The 17,117-nt window shown below is 44.2% G+C and overlaps 1 protein-coding gene across 2 annotated transcripts in view; it reads left to right on the top strand.

The window, feature by feature from the left end:
- Positions 1–17,117, top strand: part of MGAT4A (alpha-1,3-mannosyl-glycoprotein 4-beta-N-acetylglucosaminyltransferase A) — a 172,182-nt gene that overhangs the window by 116,154 nt on the left and 38,911 nt on the right. For both annotated transcript variants that reach the window (XM_068268180.1, XM_068268182.1), the window contains 2 exons: positions 13,226–13,301; positions 14,991–15,105. In XM_068268180.1, coding sequence (XP_068124281.1) covers positions 13,226–13,301; positions 14,991–15,105 — 191 coding nt within the window. The remainder of the gene's footprint in view (positions 1–13,225; positions 13,302–14,990; positions 15,106–17,117) is intronic.

Here is a 17,117-nt window from a genome sequence, read left to right as displayed (position 1 = left end):
AAGGGTAAAATTGTCTTGCTTTGGTTTGTGAGTCCTTTACTGTCCGATTTTTTATTTTTTTGTTTGTTTTGTTTTTATTTATTTTTTTACCATTTCCGAATACTCATAAGTTTATTTAGTCAATGTTTGATTTACAGAACTGATTCTTGTTATTATGTATGTTTGTATTCTTTAAATACAATGGTGTAAAAAACAAAAAAACAAAAAAAAAACCTTACTCCGTTCCATAACAGGAAATCAGCCTTTCATCTCTATAGTTTTTATTTAGCCACATTAGAGAGAGTATTTGTATTTTAGCGTCAGTGATGGCCTTCTGCAGTTTGTACAGTGGGTTGCAAAAGTATTCGGCCCCCTTGAAGTTTTCCACATTTTGTCATATTACTGCCACAAACCTGAATCAATTTTATTGGAATTCCACATGAAAGACCAACACAAAGTGGTGTACACATGAGAAGTGGAATGAAAATCATCCATGATTCCAAACATTTTTTTACAAATAAATAACTGCAAAGTGGTGTGTGCATAATTATTCGGCCCCCTTTGATCTGAGTGCAGTCAGTTGCCTATAAACATTGCCTGGTGAGTGCTAATGACTAAATAGAGTGCACCTGGGTGTAATCTAATGTCAGTACAAATACAGCTGCTCTGTGAGGGCCTCAAAGGTTGTCTAAGAGAATATTGGGAGCAACAACACCGTGAAGTCCAAAGAACACACAAGCCAGGTCCAAGACAGGTCAGGGATCAAGTTATTGAGAAATTTAAAGCAGGCTTAGGCTACACAAAGATTTCCAAAGTCTTGAACAAGCCACGGAGCACTGTTCAAGCAATCATTCAGAAATGGAAGGAGTATGGCACAACTGTAAACCTACCAAGACAAGGCCATCCACCTAAACTCACAGGCCGAACAAGGAGAGCGCTGATCAGAAATGCAGTCAAGAGGCCCATGGTGACTCTGGACGAGCTGCAGAGATCTACAGCTCAGGTGGGAGACTCTGTCCATAGGACAACTATTAGTCATGCACTGTACAAAGTTGGCCTTTATGGAAGAGTGGCAAGAAGAAAGGCATTGTTAACAGAAAGCATAAGAAGTCCCGTTTGCAGTTTACCACAAGCCATGTGGGGGACACAGCAACCATGTGGAAGAAGGTGCTCTGGTCAGATGAGACCAAAATTGAACTTTTTGGCCAAAATGCAAAACGCTATGTGTGGCAGAAAACTAACACCGCACATCACTCTGAACACACCATCCCCACTGTCAAATATGGTGGTGGCAGCATCATGCTCGGGGGGTGCATCTCTTCAGCAGGGACAGGGAAGCTGGTCAGAGTTGATAGGAAGATGGATGGAGCCAAATACAGGGCAAACTTGGAAGAAAACCTCTTGGAGACTGCAAAAGAGTTGAGACTGGGGCGGAGGTTCACCTTCCAGCAGGACAATGACCCTAAACATAAAGCCAGGGCAACAATGGAATGGTTTAAAACAAAACATATCTATGTGTTAGAATGGCCCAGTCAAAGTCCAGATCTAAATCCAATCGAGAATCTGTGGCAAGATCTGAAAACTGCTGTTTACAAACGCTGTCCATCTAATCTGACTGAGCTGGAGTTCTTTTGCAAAGAAGAATGGGCAAGGATTTCAGTCTCTAGATGTGCAAAGCTGGTAGAGACATACCCTAAAAGACTGGCAGCTGTAATTGCAGCAAAAGGTGGTTCTACAAAGTATTGACTTAGGGGGCCGAATAATTACGCACACCCCACTTTGCAGTTATTGATTTGTAAAAAAATGTTTGGAATGATGTATGATTTTCGATCCACTTCTCACATGTACACCACTTTGTATTGTCTTTCACGTGGAATTCCAATAAAATTGATGCATGTTTGTGGCAGTAATGTGACAAAATGTGGAAAACTTCAAGGGGGCCGAATACGTTTGCAACCCACTGTATTTAGCAGTTTTGTAGAGGGCTTTATCACCTGTATGATGCACCCTTTCTTTATCAAGGTGCAGTTTCCTAAGATGTGTGTTCACCCCAGAATTTTTTTAAGCCGGACGTCATGAAAAAGTAGCCAGGTGGGGAAAGTCACACTGGGTTATACTGGGTGCGGAATCGCACTGTGTTTGGGGGGAGTGGGAGGTTATGCTGGGTGCTACTTGATGAAGGGGGAGGGGGGCTTGTAAATAACGCTGAGTGCTAATGGGAAGGGGGGGGGGGAGATCTCACTCTGGGCCCTGCTGACCTAGGTGGATTCTGCTGGTGAAATGGAAAGGCGTTTCACACTGGATGATACTAGTGGGGTGGGGAAAGGGGTTGACACTTGCTGCTACTTATGGTGGAGTGGTGATTTCCTTTTGGATGATGGTGGGGGGGTTGCATCCTCAGACAAGGTAATAGTGGTGGATAGGAAGATTTCTCTCACCCCTATCCACCAGCAGCACTCTAAGAATGTCCCTCCCCAACAGCATTGCATCAGTAAGAGACTTCCCACTCCTACATTAGCAGCAGCCAGTTTGAACCCCCTTCCCCACTCCATATAGCATTATGGGTTAATCTCAGACAGCTGCTAATTTGTTCCTTTGTGCAACTTCATGCCTGATCCGGCTTATTTTTAATATGGCCACAAGACCGCACAGGCTAAGAGGGCAGCATTGCCAAACTCCTCTGTGTAGCCACCCTCTTGTCTGCTGATGGTAATTAGCATGCTCTTCTCTACAAAGATTCCCTCACTCACTGTACTGCATATGCAGACCGGCAGATAATGAGCGACATTGGTGACGAGAGTGAGCGATGCCCTCTGACCGTGCCATGTACTTCAAATATAGTAAGTGATGTCACTTCCTTTATATGGTATTGTCACTGGGCATTGGTTTTGCCAGAAATATGTGGGTCCTGGTCAGATCTAGAGTGTTAAACCATTAATCTGCAGAACATTGTCTGAAATAAGCTCAGACAGCCAGGTTTCTGTGAAGCAAAGAGCAACAGAGATAAAAATCCTTCCTTGTCCGGATCAGTAGTTGAACTCATCTAGTTTGTTGCATATCGACCTGACATAAGAGGGTATGATTCCAGGTAGTGGAGAGTGCAGTCCTCTGCGCTGAAAGCTCATGCTTTTAAAGAAAAACTGTAGTGAGAGGTATATGGAGGCTGCCATATTGATTTCCTTTTAAGCAATACCGGTTACCTGGCAGCCCTGCTGAGCTATCTGCCTGCAGAATCGCACCAGAAACAAGCATGCAACTAAAATCTTGTCAGATCTGACAAAAATGTCAGAAATACCTGATCTGCTGCATGCTTGTTCAGGGTCTAGGGCAAAAAGTATTAGAGGCAGAGGATCAGCAGGATAGCCAGACAACTGGTATTGCTTAAAAGGAAATCAATATGGCAGCCTCTACAGGATCGTCTCAAAAAATTAGCATATCGTGATTATTGTGATAAAGTTCATTATTTTCTGTAATGTACTGATAAACATTAGACTTTCATATATTTTAGATTCAAATACACACAACTAAAGTATTTCAAGCCTTTTATTGTTTTAATATTGATGAATTTGACATACAGCTCATGAAAACCCAAATTTCCTATCTAAAAAAATTAGCATATTTCATCCGACCAATAAAAGAAAAGTGTTTTTAAAACAAAAAAATTCAACCTTCAAGGTTCACCTGCTCACAGTGCCAAAACCACTGGTAAATGGTTTACTGACGCTAGTATTACTGTGCTCAATTGGCCTGCCAACTCTCCTGACCTGAACCCCATAGAGAATCTGTGGGATATTGTGAAGAGAAAGTTGAGAGACGCAAGACCCAACACTCTGGATGAGCTTAAGGCCGCTATCGAAGCATCCTGGGCCTCCATCATAACACCTGAGCAGTGCCACAGGCTGATTGCCTCCATGCCACGCCGCATTGAAGCAGTCATTTCTGCAAAAGGATTCCCAACCAAGTATTGAGTGCATAACTGAACATAATTATTTGAAGGCTGACTTTTTTGTTTTAAAAACACTTTTCTTTTATTGGTCGGATGAAATATGCTAATTTTTTGAGATAGGAAATTTGGGTTTTCATGAGCTGTATGCCAAAATCATCAATATTAAAACAATAAAAGGCTTGAACTACTTCAGTTGTGTGTATTTGAATCTAAAATATATGAAAGTCTAATGTTTATCAGTACATTATAGAAAATAATGAACTTTATCACAATATGCTAATTTTTTGAGAAGATCCTGTATATACCTCTCACTACAGTTCTCCTTTAAAAATTAAATACTCAAACGTATTTTCTTCTTATGTGCTGTTACACAACCCTTTCACTGGATATGGAAATTTTCAGGTTTGTGGTCCTTTTAAAGACAAATCCGTTCCCTAATGAGATCCATCAGATGTCCCTTTAGTGAGATCTGTCCTGGGAATATTTTTATAGAATAAATCGTTGAAGAGGATGAAACCTTACACTAGAGATGGCCAATGAGAAAACATTGAATTGATGGAACGTTTAGGGTAATTTTATGCATTTTATAACTGGACCAATCAGAATCATCAGCTACTACATTTGATTGGGCCATTTCCAAACTGCTACATTTGCATACAATCAAAGGACCACTATCACGAAAAATTGTAACATTTACAATATACATGTATAAGAAGTACATACAGTATCTCCCAGTGTAAAATGCACTATAAATCACTTTTTTTTTCTATGTTGCAGTTGCCTAAAGTAAGCAATTCAAATCTAAAAAAAAATCGGACTGTTTGTTTTTTGACTAGTCCATCTCCTCATGGGGGATTCTCAGTATTTCCTTTTATGCTTTACAACATCACTCCCTGTTAGGCCTGGAACCCACTGAAAACCGCAAACGCAAAACGCAACCGCTAGCGTTTTGTCTGAGCGGTTTGCAAGCGGATTCATGCGCGTTTTTGGTCGTGTTTTGCAACATTGTATTTTTTTCCCCAGCGGGTGCCTAGCGTTTTGCGTTTTGCGTTTTTATCCTGATTGGTCCTGTGAATTATTTTTCATTTTGTTACAGTGTGCTGAACCGCAAAACGCTAGCAAAACCGCTCAGTTTAGGTTTCTCTCATCATCCTCCAGGACAGCCACCTGAGATTACCATTGAGCCCCTCCCCTGTGGAAACAATGCACATGTAATTAATTAATCAGTCCTCTGACCCACCTCCTATATAGCCAGCCTCCTCCTCTACCTCCCTAGTTCTTTCATTGTTTCCACTCACCCGTGGACAGTGCACTGTTTGTTGTTTTATGCTATAGGGGAGCGTGTGATAGCACCTATAGATGGAGCAGGATTTTCCTTTCCCCATAGGAGGGCAGTTCAGGCTTGAGTCGGCCGAACGGGCAGGCGGTGGAAAGCACGGGGATGGCGTACACTACCTGCCGGCGCGGATGGCTGGGGAGAAGCCTGAAGCGTTCCCTCTCATGGCCGCCGCCAGATATCATCGGCGTCTTCCGGAAGGAAGTCACGTGGGAGCCTGCGGTCATGTGGGCGGACGCGATCAGTCGCGTAAGCTCCGCCCACCGCGGGTGTCATTGGCCAGTAGCCGGAAGATCTTCTTTGACCTCTGGAGGCGGGGCTACGGGCCGATGGGCAATATCCTTGTTGCGGAGTACACGTGGAACGCCGACACGCTGCAGTGTGGACATGGAGCAAACAGATGCCTCCACCGCGGACAACAGCAGTGTACCAGCCGCAGAAACACAGAGCCAGCAGGCACAGGTACAGCTGAAAGTGACTCTGCACCCTATACGCACTACTCTGTACAGTTGCATAGGGTTGCAGAGCGTACTAACAGCCTTATTTCTTTTCTGTTTGTTTTACAGAAACATGTTAAAAAGACTAATAAGTGCTCAAGGTGTGGGGAGGTGATGCCACCAAATTGCACACGATCATCATGTGACAAGTGCAGACATAGGGGGGACACTATCCCTGACACTAATATGGTGATGATTGACTTAATGAAGTCTATGAAGAAGGAACTGACTACCACCTTTGCAGCCTTCAGAGCAGCGTTTCCCACCCAGCCCCCAGTACAGGTGCAGCCCCAACCCACACCCCTGACTACATTGACGGCAGACAGTGGCACGCAGGCAGTTGCGGTGAGCACCCAGCCTCTACCGGGGGAACAGCCGCAGGGTCAGACAGGGGATACAGGTTCCAGGCAGCAGGATCTGGCTCAGCCCAGGCGGATGTTGCCATCTGTTCCAGTAGAACCTGACTCTCCAGATGATTCATGGGAAGATATTTCAGGGGAATCTCTGGAGGAAGGGGAGGCTAGGGATTCGGACGATACAGCGAGAGCTACGGCTAGAATGCCTAGATACCTATTCAGTATAGAGGATACATCAGAGCTCCTTAAGGCGGTTTATGAATCTGAGCATATTCAGGAGACCACCCCGACTACGTCAGTCCAAGACGATATATACAGGGGACTAGAGGAGACTGATAGCAGGACTTTTCCTGTACACAAGTCAATTAAAGGGGTCATATCTTCTCAGTGGAAGCAGCCTGAGAAGAGATTATTCATCCCTAGATCATTTAAAAGGAGGTTCCCCTTTAAGCAAGAGGATCAGGAGTTATGGTCAAAGTGCCCAAAGTTGGACGCATCATTAGCCCAATATTCTAAGTCGACAGATTTATCATTTGAAGATGCAGGCAGCCTAAAGGATCCTATGGATCGGAAGGCAGAGATCCTCCTTAAAAGAGCATGGCAGGCAGCATCCTTCGGATTTAAACCAGCTATTGCAGCCATCTGTCTTACTCGCAACCTGGAGAAGTGGATGAGGGGATTAAAAGCACACCTTATTGCAGGTACACCACATGAGAAAATTTTAGACTCCCTTCCAGTTATGTCAAAGACAGTAGCTTTCCTAGCAGATGGGGCTACGGAGTCATTAAGATCTGCTGCAAAAACAGCGGCCCTGATAAATTCATCTAGACGGGCGGTGTGGTTAAACGCCTGGGAGGGCGATGTTTCATCCAAACACAGGTTATGTGCTATGGAGTTTCAGGGAGAGTTGTTATTTGGGAAGGATCTAGATGGTATTCTAGAGAGATCTTCCAATAAAACTAAGAAATTCCCGGATAAAAGGAGAAGAGGAACAAATAGGCCCTTTCAAGGGAGACGTTATGTCCCCAGAAGAGAAGCTAGTGGTCAGGGGTTCCGACAGCGTCAGCAGCAGCAGCAGGGATCCAAAAGGTGGACTTATAATACAGGAAGGGGAAGGTCTTCTACCTTCCTGTTCAATAAGCCTCAGCCAACCACCTCAAAATCAGACAAATGACATAGATCTACAGGTGGGGGGAAGGCTTCTTTATTTTTTTCAAGCCTGGCAGAGTATAACAGGAAACGAGTTTATTTTAGATTTAATAAGGAATGGGTACAGGATAGAATTCCGAGAGCCCCCCCCCAAGAATTTTGTGATCACGGGGACCCCCAGGGACCCAGGAAAAGCAGAAGCAATTCGCTCTTCTGTGATAAAATTATTGCAACAGAGAGTGATTCAAAGGGTTCCGATCCAGGAATTTGGCAGGGGGTTTTATTCAAGAGTTTTTGTAATACAGAAGCCGTCAGGGAAATACAGGATGATTCTCAACCTGAAACCCCTGAACCCTTACATTCTGGAGAAAAGATTTCGGATGGAAAGCGTCGCATCAATCCGCAATTTAATTTGGCCAGAAGCTTTTATGGCCACGCTGGATTTGGAGGACGCGTACCTCCACCTTCCGATCCATCCGCAATTTCAGAGGTTTCTGAGGTTTGCGGTAGTCATGGGGGATGCGGTATGCCATTACCAATACCGTGCCCTGCCATTCGGAATATCCTCAGCCCCGAGGATATTCACGAAGGTCGTTGCGGAAGCGGTCGCGCATTTGCATCTCCAGAATGTAAGGGTTCTTCCGTATCTGGACGATTTTTTAATTTTGTCAAATACCGAGCAACCCTTAAAGGAAAGCCTACAGCTCTGCGTCCAGACCTTAGAGAGTCTGGGCTGGTTAGTCAGCAGAGAGAAATCTTGTTTTCAGCCATCCCAAACAGCTCTATTTTTGGGGCTAATCTGGGACTCGAGGCAGGAGCGGATTCTGCTTCCTCGACCAAAGGTCAGCAGACTGATGGGGGCAGTGGCCGAGTATACATCAGCCCCGTCGGTGTCACTGCGGCAGACAATGTCCCTACTAGGCCTAATGACCTCGGTAATCCCGGCTGTGGAGTGGGCTCAAGCACACACTCGGGAATTACAGGCTTGGTTTCTTATGGTCTGGGACAGAAGGAAGTCTTCCTTAGATCGACGAGTGAACCCCCCACAGCAGGTGCTGCTCTCCCTCCAGTGGTGGATGAATGTAGACCACCTGTCCAGGGGACGTCCCTGGATGCAAAGGAATCCAGTGAAACTATACACGGATGCCAGTGCATGGGGTTGGGGCGCCCACTGTCTGGATCAGCAGGTACAGGGTCAATGGTCCCCTCAACTCAGCCAGAGATCATCGAACTTCAGGGAACTAATGGCGGTCAGGTTGGCTCTACAGTCTTTGCTGCCACACATAAGCAACAGGGAGGTACTGTTGTTCTCCGACAATATGGTCACAGTCTCCTATATCAGGAAACAGGGAGGCACCAGGGTGCAGGCTCTCAGAGAACTAGCAATGCAGATCCTTACATGGGCAGAGGAAAATCTACAGTCACTAGCAGCAACCCATATTTTAGGGAGTCAGAACCGCTGGGCGGATGCCCTCAGCAGATCGGTCTTAATAGAAGCAGAATGGCAGCTGAACCAGGAGGTCTTCGAGCTCATCATAGCAGAGTGGGGCAGACCAAGCATAGATCTTTTTGCCACACCTCAAAATGCAAAGACAAGGGATTTCTTTTCCCTACACCCTTCATCTTCAACAGACCGGTTAGATGCCCTGACACTGGAATGGCCGAGAGGCCTTCTATATGCCTTTCCCCCATTCAATTTGATACCGAGAGTCCTCAGCAAACTGAGGCAGTCCCGGTCGGAGGTAATATTCATAGCACCCTGGTGGCCAAAGAGGGCCTGGTTTCCCTTTCTGCAGACCTTGAAAATACAGGGGCCCTGGCACTTAGGCGACCGAAGGGACCTACTAATACAGAATGGACAGATGCACCCGGACCCGGCGTTCCTGAAGCTCACGGCCTGGATCCTGAAAGGCAAGCTTTAAAGGGGCTAGGGTTTTCAGATAGAGTAATTAATACTCTACTAAGATGCAGGAAAGAGAATACTAGGAAGATTTATTCCAAGGTATGGAAAGTTTTTTGTTCTTGGAAGGAGAAAAATAACATTGGTTCAAATGAAACAAGATTTATTTTGGAATTTCTACAAGACGGGGTGGACATGGGGTTGGCAGTTAGCACCCTCAGAGTCCAGGTATCGGCCTTATCAGTGTTCTTGGACAGGCAGCTATCCGCTGAATTGCATATAAAGAACTTCTTAAAGTCGGTGGCCAGATCACAGCCTGTGCCTGTGAAGATGGCACCCCCATGGGACCTTGCATTGGTCCTAGATTTCCTAATGTCTGATACGTTCCAACCAGCACAGACCATCCCTATTAGGTTGTTAACATTAAAGGTGGCCTTCTTGGTGGCGATTACAACGGCAAGGAGGGTAGGGGATATACAGTCACTATCAATAAAGGACCCCTATATGGTAATTCACCCTGACAGAATAGTTTTCCGACCAGACCCGACATATTTGCCAAAGGTAGCCACACAATTCCATAGACTGCAGGAAGTTATTTTACCATCCTTTTCTACAAACCCCAAGAATAAGGAAAGAAGGCTAGCAAACCTAGACGTAAGACAGGCAATTATCACATATTTGCAGAGGACACAGGAATGGAGAAGGTCTAGCCATCTATTTGTATTATTTTCTGGCACCCGGAAGGGGTTACAGGCATCTAAAAATTCCATAGCCAGGTGGATTCGACAGCTGATACAGCTAGCCTATAACAGCTCACAGACTGACACACCTCCAAGCATTAGAGCACACTCCACGCGGTCACTGGCAGCATCCTGGGCGGAAAGATCCGGGGCAACTCTGGACCAGATATGTAAGGCGGCTACATGGTCGGGACACTCTACATTCGTGAGACACTACCGTGTGGAGTTGTTGTCCAGCCAGGATCAGGCGTTTGGTCGTAAAGTACTCCAAGCAGTCATCCCACCCTAAGGTAAAGATTTCTCGCTGGTCTCAGGTGGCTGTCCTGGAGGATGATGAGAGAAAGGCCGTCCTACTTACCGGTAGTAGTGTTTCGGCGAATCCTCCAGGACAGCTGCCTTAGTACCCAGCCCTAAAAAATTGATACTGTATATTAAATAGAATAGTATAACTAAAGAGGGTGAGCCAGATTCTCTTGTAATGAACTAGGGAGGTAGAGGAGGAGGCTGGCTATATAGGAGGTGGGTCAGAGGACTGATTAATTAATTACATGTGCATTGTTTCCACAGGGGAGGGGCTCAATGGTAATCTCAGGTGGCTGTCCTGGAGGATTCGCCGAAACACTACTACCGGTAAGTAGGACGGCCTTTTGCTGAGCGTTTCTGCTAGCGTTTCAATACTTTACATTGAAGCGCTAACGCTCCCAAAATGCTGCAGGTCCTGCGTTTGCGTTTCTGGGAAACGCAAACGCTCCTGTGGAAGTTGCCCCATCCATTAACATTAGCCCAGCGTTTTGGCAAACTGCTAGCGTATCGCAGTGCTGCCAAAACGCTGCCAAAAGCGCTCCTGTGGGTTCCAGCCCTTAAGGTTGTATACAAAGATGTCAGCCAGCCTCCCTACTCGCACACTATTTTGGCAGTTGGACTGAGCAAATGCCGTTCAGAAAATTCTTTTAAAAATAAAGAAAACCCTGAAAATCTTCTTCTATGAGGAAACGGACTAGTCCAAAACTTGTCAGTTTTTTTTTCTCTGTATGTAAATTTATGTAGTTTGAGGCTGAGCTAAACATTCCATGATGTCCGGTCATAAATACTGTATAAGTAGGTATTTACAGTGGGTTGCCAAAGTATTCGGCCACCTTGAAGTTTTCCACATTTTGTCATATTACTGCCACAAATATGCATCAATTTTATTGGAATTCCACGTGAAAGACCAATACAAAGTGGTGGACAAGTGAGAAGTGTTTCGAAAATCATACATGATTCCAAACATTTTTTACAAATAACTGCAAAGTGGGGTGTGTGTAATTATTCAGCCCCCTGAGTCAATACTTTGTAGAACTACCTTTTGCTGCAATTACAGCTGCCAGTCTTTTAGGGGATGTCTCTACCAGCTTTGCACATATAGAGACTGACATCCTTGCCTATTCTTCTATGCAAAACAGCTCCAGCTCAGTCAGATTAGATGGACAGCGTTTGTAAACAGCAATTTTCAGATCTTGCCACAGATTCTCGATTGGATTTAGATCTGGACTTTGACTGGGCCATTCTAACACATGGATATGTTTTGTTTTAAACCATTCCATTGTTGCCCTGGCTTTATGTTTAGGGTCATTGTCCTGCTGGAAGGTGAACCTCCGCCCCAGTCTCAAGTCTTTTGCAGTCTCCAAGAGGTTTTCTTCCAAGTTTGCCCTGTATTTGGCTCCATCCATCTTCCCATCAACTCTGAACAGCTTCCCTGTCCCTGCTGAAGAGATGCACCCCCCGAGCATGATGCTCCCACCACCATATTTGACAGTGGGGATGGTGTGTTCAGAGTGATGTGCAGTGTTAGTTTTCTGCCACACATAGCGTTTTGCATTTTGGCCAAAAAGTTCAATTTTGGTCTCATCTGACCAGAGCACCTTCTTCCACATGTTTGCTGTGTCCCCCACATGGCTTGTGGCAAACTGCAAACGGGACTTCTTATGCTTTCTGTTAACAGTGGCTTTCTTCTTGCCCCTCTTCCATAAAGGCCAACTTTGTACAGTGCATGACTAATAGTTGTCCTATGGACAGAGTCTCCCACCTGAGCTGTAGATCTCTGCAGCTCGTCCAGAGTCACCATGGGCCTCTTGACTGCATTTCTGATCAGCGCTCCCCTTGTTCGGCCTGTGAGTTTAGGTGGATGGCCTTGTCTTGGTAGGTGTACAGTTGTGCCATACTCCTTCCATTTCTGAATGATCGCTTGAACAGTGCTCCATGGGATGTTCAAGGCTTTGGAAATCTTTTTGTAGCCTAAGCCTGCTTTAAATTTCTCAATAACTTGATCCCTGACCTGTCTTGTGTGTTCTTTGGACTTCACGGTGTTGTTGCTCCCAATATTCTCTTAGACAACCTCTGAGGCCCTCACAGAGCAGCTGTATTTGTACTGACATTAGATTACACACAGGTGCACTCTATTTAGTCATTAGCACTCATCAGGCAATGTCTATAGGCAACTGACTGCACTCAGATCAAAGGGGGCCGAATAATTATGCACACACCACTTTGCAGTTATTTATTTGTAAAAAATGTTTGGAATCAGGTATGATTTTCATTCCACTTCTCATGTGTATACCACTTTGTGTTGGTCTTTCATGTGGAATTCCAATAAAATTGATTCATGTTTGTGGCAGTAATATGACAAAATGTGGAAAACTTCAAGGGGGCCAAATACTTTTGTAACCCACTGTATTGACTAAGGAGAATGGTAGTTTCGCAACCTGAAAACATAAGTAATTACCATCTTAGTGGCTCCAGGGTTAGGAGAGGAACACACTTTTAATCATGATTGAACAATCACTGAACAATGTGACCACCTCCCTGTAGTATGAGAGCTTACCTACACAGTCTGCTCATAGTATTCAATATCTGCTGACCCTACTATTACATGGAGGGGGTAAAATTGGTCATTGACCAATCATAATTGAAAGTGTGTACTAGCCTTAATTCTGGCTCTGTATTTGGTGCAGTGTTGCCAGACTTTGATGGTGCAAGATGGTCAGCAAGATGGTCAGCTATTCTCGCCTTGATTTTTCACGTTATTTTATTACCATTGTCTGAAGGATCTGTTCATATTTTGCAATTTTATAGTTGAATCCAGACTGTTTAGGCTTTGCTAGCTTTCCCTTATGCGTAGTGCCAGTCTGCAGGTTAGTAGGCCAAGTCTATAAACAGGCCGGCATGCTAGTTTTTTGTCTGACAATAAGACAGTTTCTGTCTCAAAAGTACCTCCATTGTTAATTACCTCATAGAAACCAAATATGTGTGTGATATAAAGAAGATAACTGTTCTTTCCTTACAGATGGCGAACCAAACAGAATTTAGACTATTGTTTTCTTATGATGTATGCTCAACGAAAGGGTATTTATTACATCCAGGTAACTTTCCCTGTTTACATTAAAATCCTTAATTTGCAAATAAAAAAGTACATTAAAATTCCTGTGCTGCCTCTAAGTGCAATATTCAAGTAGATTTACAGGCTCATTATTTATTCACTGTGCTACACTACGGCAAATTTGCAGAGACCGAACTGTCACTATAAACTAGCTCTTTACATAGGTATATCACATCATTTTTCTAAGCTTTATCGCTTGTTGGCACATATTTAGATTGATTGATGAATGATAGAATAATATAATGAATTGATTCATTTTGTGATTGGTGACATATTCTTGTTACTTCCCCAAGTCATGCATTTTTGCACTGGCATTTCCTACTCTCCTTGTTTTTGGTTTTTAATTGTATTAATCTATGTACTTTTACATTTTCTGTAAAATCACATTGCACAGATATGGATGCCCGCAGGAAATTTTCAGGGGGAGGGGGGCTATGGTATGGGGGGGGGGGGGGGGGGGGGGCAAGAAAAGATCTAGGGCATCCGTGCTGAAAAATGGGTGTGGATGTGGACCAGAATGTGGTTGTGGTCACAGGTGGAGCCAAATTTACATGAACTTAGCAATAGTGGGACATTAGGCTAGGACTGTGGTAGGGATTAGATGGTAAGCGCCTCTGACAGCGTTCAGTAGCATGACCATGAACCTTGTAAAGTGCTGCAGAAGGTGCCAATGCTATATAAGTACATAATAATAATAATAATATGGTAGAACATTAGACTATGAGTATGGTAGGATTAGATTGTGAGCTTCTCTGAGATAAAGTGGGTGTGGCCATGACATGTGAGTGGAGCCAGATGTGGGTACCAACCCCCAGTATAGGTGGCCAGATGTCCCATAAGTATGTAAGGTGCCCCCCCTCAGTATAGTTGGTAAGGTGCCCGCCCCCAGTATAGGTGGTAAAGTGCCTGCCCCCAGTATAGGTGGTAAGGTGCCCGCCCCCAGTATAGGTGGTAAGGTGCCCGCCCCCAGTATAGGTGGTAAGGTGCCCGCCCCCAGTATAGGTGGTAAGGTGCCCGCCCCCAGTATAGGTGGTAAGGTGCCCGCCCCCAGTATAGGTGGTAAGGTGCCCGCCCCCAGTATAGGTGGTAAGGTGCCCGCCCCCAGTATAGGTGGTAAGGTGCCCGCCCCCAGTATAGGTGGTAATGTGCCCGCCCCCAGTATAGGTGGTAAGGTGCCCGCCCCCAGTATAGGTGGTAAGGTGCCCGCCCCCAGTATAGGTGGTAAGGTGCCCGCCCCCAGTATAGGTGGTAAGGTGCCCGCCCCCAGTATAGGTAGTAGGGTGTCCCAAAGGCAGTTGGTGGGTAGCAAAGTAGGTAGCAGTGTGTGGGGTTTTAGGCTGCTCACCCCTCTTGCCCTATGCTGTGGACGCCCATGATTGTAATACATAACATGTGCAGGGATAGTGTTTTAGGAAAATCAGACATTTTTTAACAAGTGTGAACCCACCTCAGTGTTCGCCTGAATTTATTTATCTCAAATTAACCGTAATTGAAAACTCTGAATCCTTCATAAAATTCTGATTTCTATGAAATAGAGAGGAAACGCCTGTTGATAGATTGCACATACTGTATATCTCTACCTGGCTGCTATTGCTGATTTGCATGCATGTATTTATGTATTCATTTTAATATGTATCATTATTAGTTTTTTGTTGTTGTTGTTTTTTTTAAGCTGGAAGATGATATTGTTGCCAAACAGAATTATTTTAGTACGATCAAAAACTTTGCACTTCAGCTATCTTCAGAAGACTGGATGATCTTGGAATTTTCTCAGTTAGGATTCATTGGTAAGGAAACTATTTCAATTACAGTACTCTAATTACCATGTGCTGCAGGAAGCTGAGAATATAGTTAAGTGTGTTCACATGTTGTGTTTTGTAGTTCATTCTATCGACTTGTGTAACCAGTCAACATGTCACCAGTAGGTTTTTTTTTTTTTATTTGAAATCGGTTCTATACCACTGCCACAAACTATATGCAGGTACCATACCTAATGAAGAAGCCAAAGGTTTTTATAGTTTTTGGCCTGGGGCACACCAGAGGAGTTTTTCTGAGCGTTTTGAGTTTTTAAATCTGCTGCTAATGTTATCCTATGTGTCTGTGCACACTGGAGCAATGAGGTTTTGTAAATAACCCCATAGCATTACATTGGGAAGAGCTTTTGAAACCTCTAAAAGCTCTTCCCAATGTAATGCTATGGGGTTTTTACAAAACCTCATTGCTCCAGTGTGCACAGACACATAGGATAACATTAGCAGCAGATTTAAAAACTCAAAACGCTCAGAAAAACTCCTCTGGTGTGCCCCAGGCCTTTCTGTTTAATTTGAGCTGCCTAATACATTATTACATTTACAAAGTTTTTTTTTCCATTAGTAGCTGTACTTCTACTTTTCACAGTGGTGTGCTGAGCCTTTATGTGCTGCAAATTTATTAGCCAGTATGTACTGGCTATATTCTCCATCTAATTACTATGCTTTCTTATGCTGCCACTTGAATCTGCAGAGACACTTCTGTTTTTCTGACCAATATTTAATGTGAATATCAATGTCACATATGACGTATTAATCATGTAAGAAAAAAATGGGTCATATAAGCCAAGTCCATTGTATTAAATCAACCCATTTATTTGTGGTTATACTGAACACAAACATCAAAACTTTCAGAGGAGCCCAACTGCAAGGAAACATGTTGGCACTAGATACATACTAAATAATAGGTAATGTTTCTCACCCATCATATATGTAGACGGCAGAGAGAAAGGTCACATGTGACCTGTTATTAGGGCTGATTAGCTATCCAGCAGTTGAGCTTGTCTGGGGAATGAAGGGGCACATTTGAAGAGAACCCGAGGCAGTTTACTTCATGGAAAATAGATACTTGCCTACAAAAAGGGAAGCCTCTGGATCCTCCCACGTCCTCCTTTAGACGACCCCCACTTCCCAGGACCTAAGCATGGGCGTATTGTGCCTGCTCGAGTATGGCCATGCCTGCAGGTGCACGAGTATGGCCATGCTTGTACGTGGCGAGGACGGTGGCCTTGTAACATATTAGACAAGCTCTTGGTGAAAGTGTTCTGGGGGTATGCGTGTCGCAACAGTGGGGGCCAGTAGGATGGGGAATCCAGAGGCTTCCCTTATAATAGGTAGGGATCTCTCTCTTTCTCTCTTTCTCTTTCTTTGTACATATTGCCTTGGGAGCACTTTTAAAGTGCATCTGAACTCTTGCACAGAACAGAAGGAAAACTTAGAGAAATGCACCCTGGGTGTATTTAGAGAGTTTAGTTGGTCTAATTCCACCTCATCTGTGACTAAGCACAAGTTGTAATTTGATCCTTTAGCTGTGTCAGCTGACTGCCATGGTAGAGAGCTAATTGGTAAACACAGGATGTTAACAATATCTGCTTCAATGAAAGCAGGAAGTAGACAGACTGCAGACTTATTGGAGGATTTGTATCAGCTGTAACAAATGTTTTTCTGTAAAGGTTATTATGCTGTTGCTTTTCATTTAGAGCAGAGAAGAAGTTCTGAGTTCAGGTCTGCTTTAAGTGAATAGTGGTAATAGAGGCAATCCTGGAGCAAGTTGAGTATACTGGTACAGGCATATATGGGTCTATAAAGCAAAAGAGATTGCATTGCTTATGGTACACCCAGGGCTGTGGGGTCGGAGTCAGGAACAAAATGCACGGACTCCTAATAAATTTAAACTGTAATTAAAAGAAAAAATATGATAAAATATTCTATTTCTCAGATGATAGTCATCATAAATAACTTGCATATACAGTAATGGCTTAGTCCACAAA

This window comes from Hyperolius riggenbachi, chromosome 2 (assembly GCF_040937935.1).
Source record: "Hyperolius riggenbachi isolate aHypRig1 chromosome 2, aHypRig1.pri, whole genome shotgun sequence".
Taxonomy (NCBI): domain Eukaryota; kingdom Metazoa; phylum Chordata; class Amphibia; order Anura; family Hyperoliidae; genus Hyperolius; species Hyperolius riggenbachi.
Note: the sequence above shows the minus strand (reverse complement) of the source record. Positions and strands in the feature narration are given on the sequence as shown.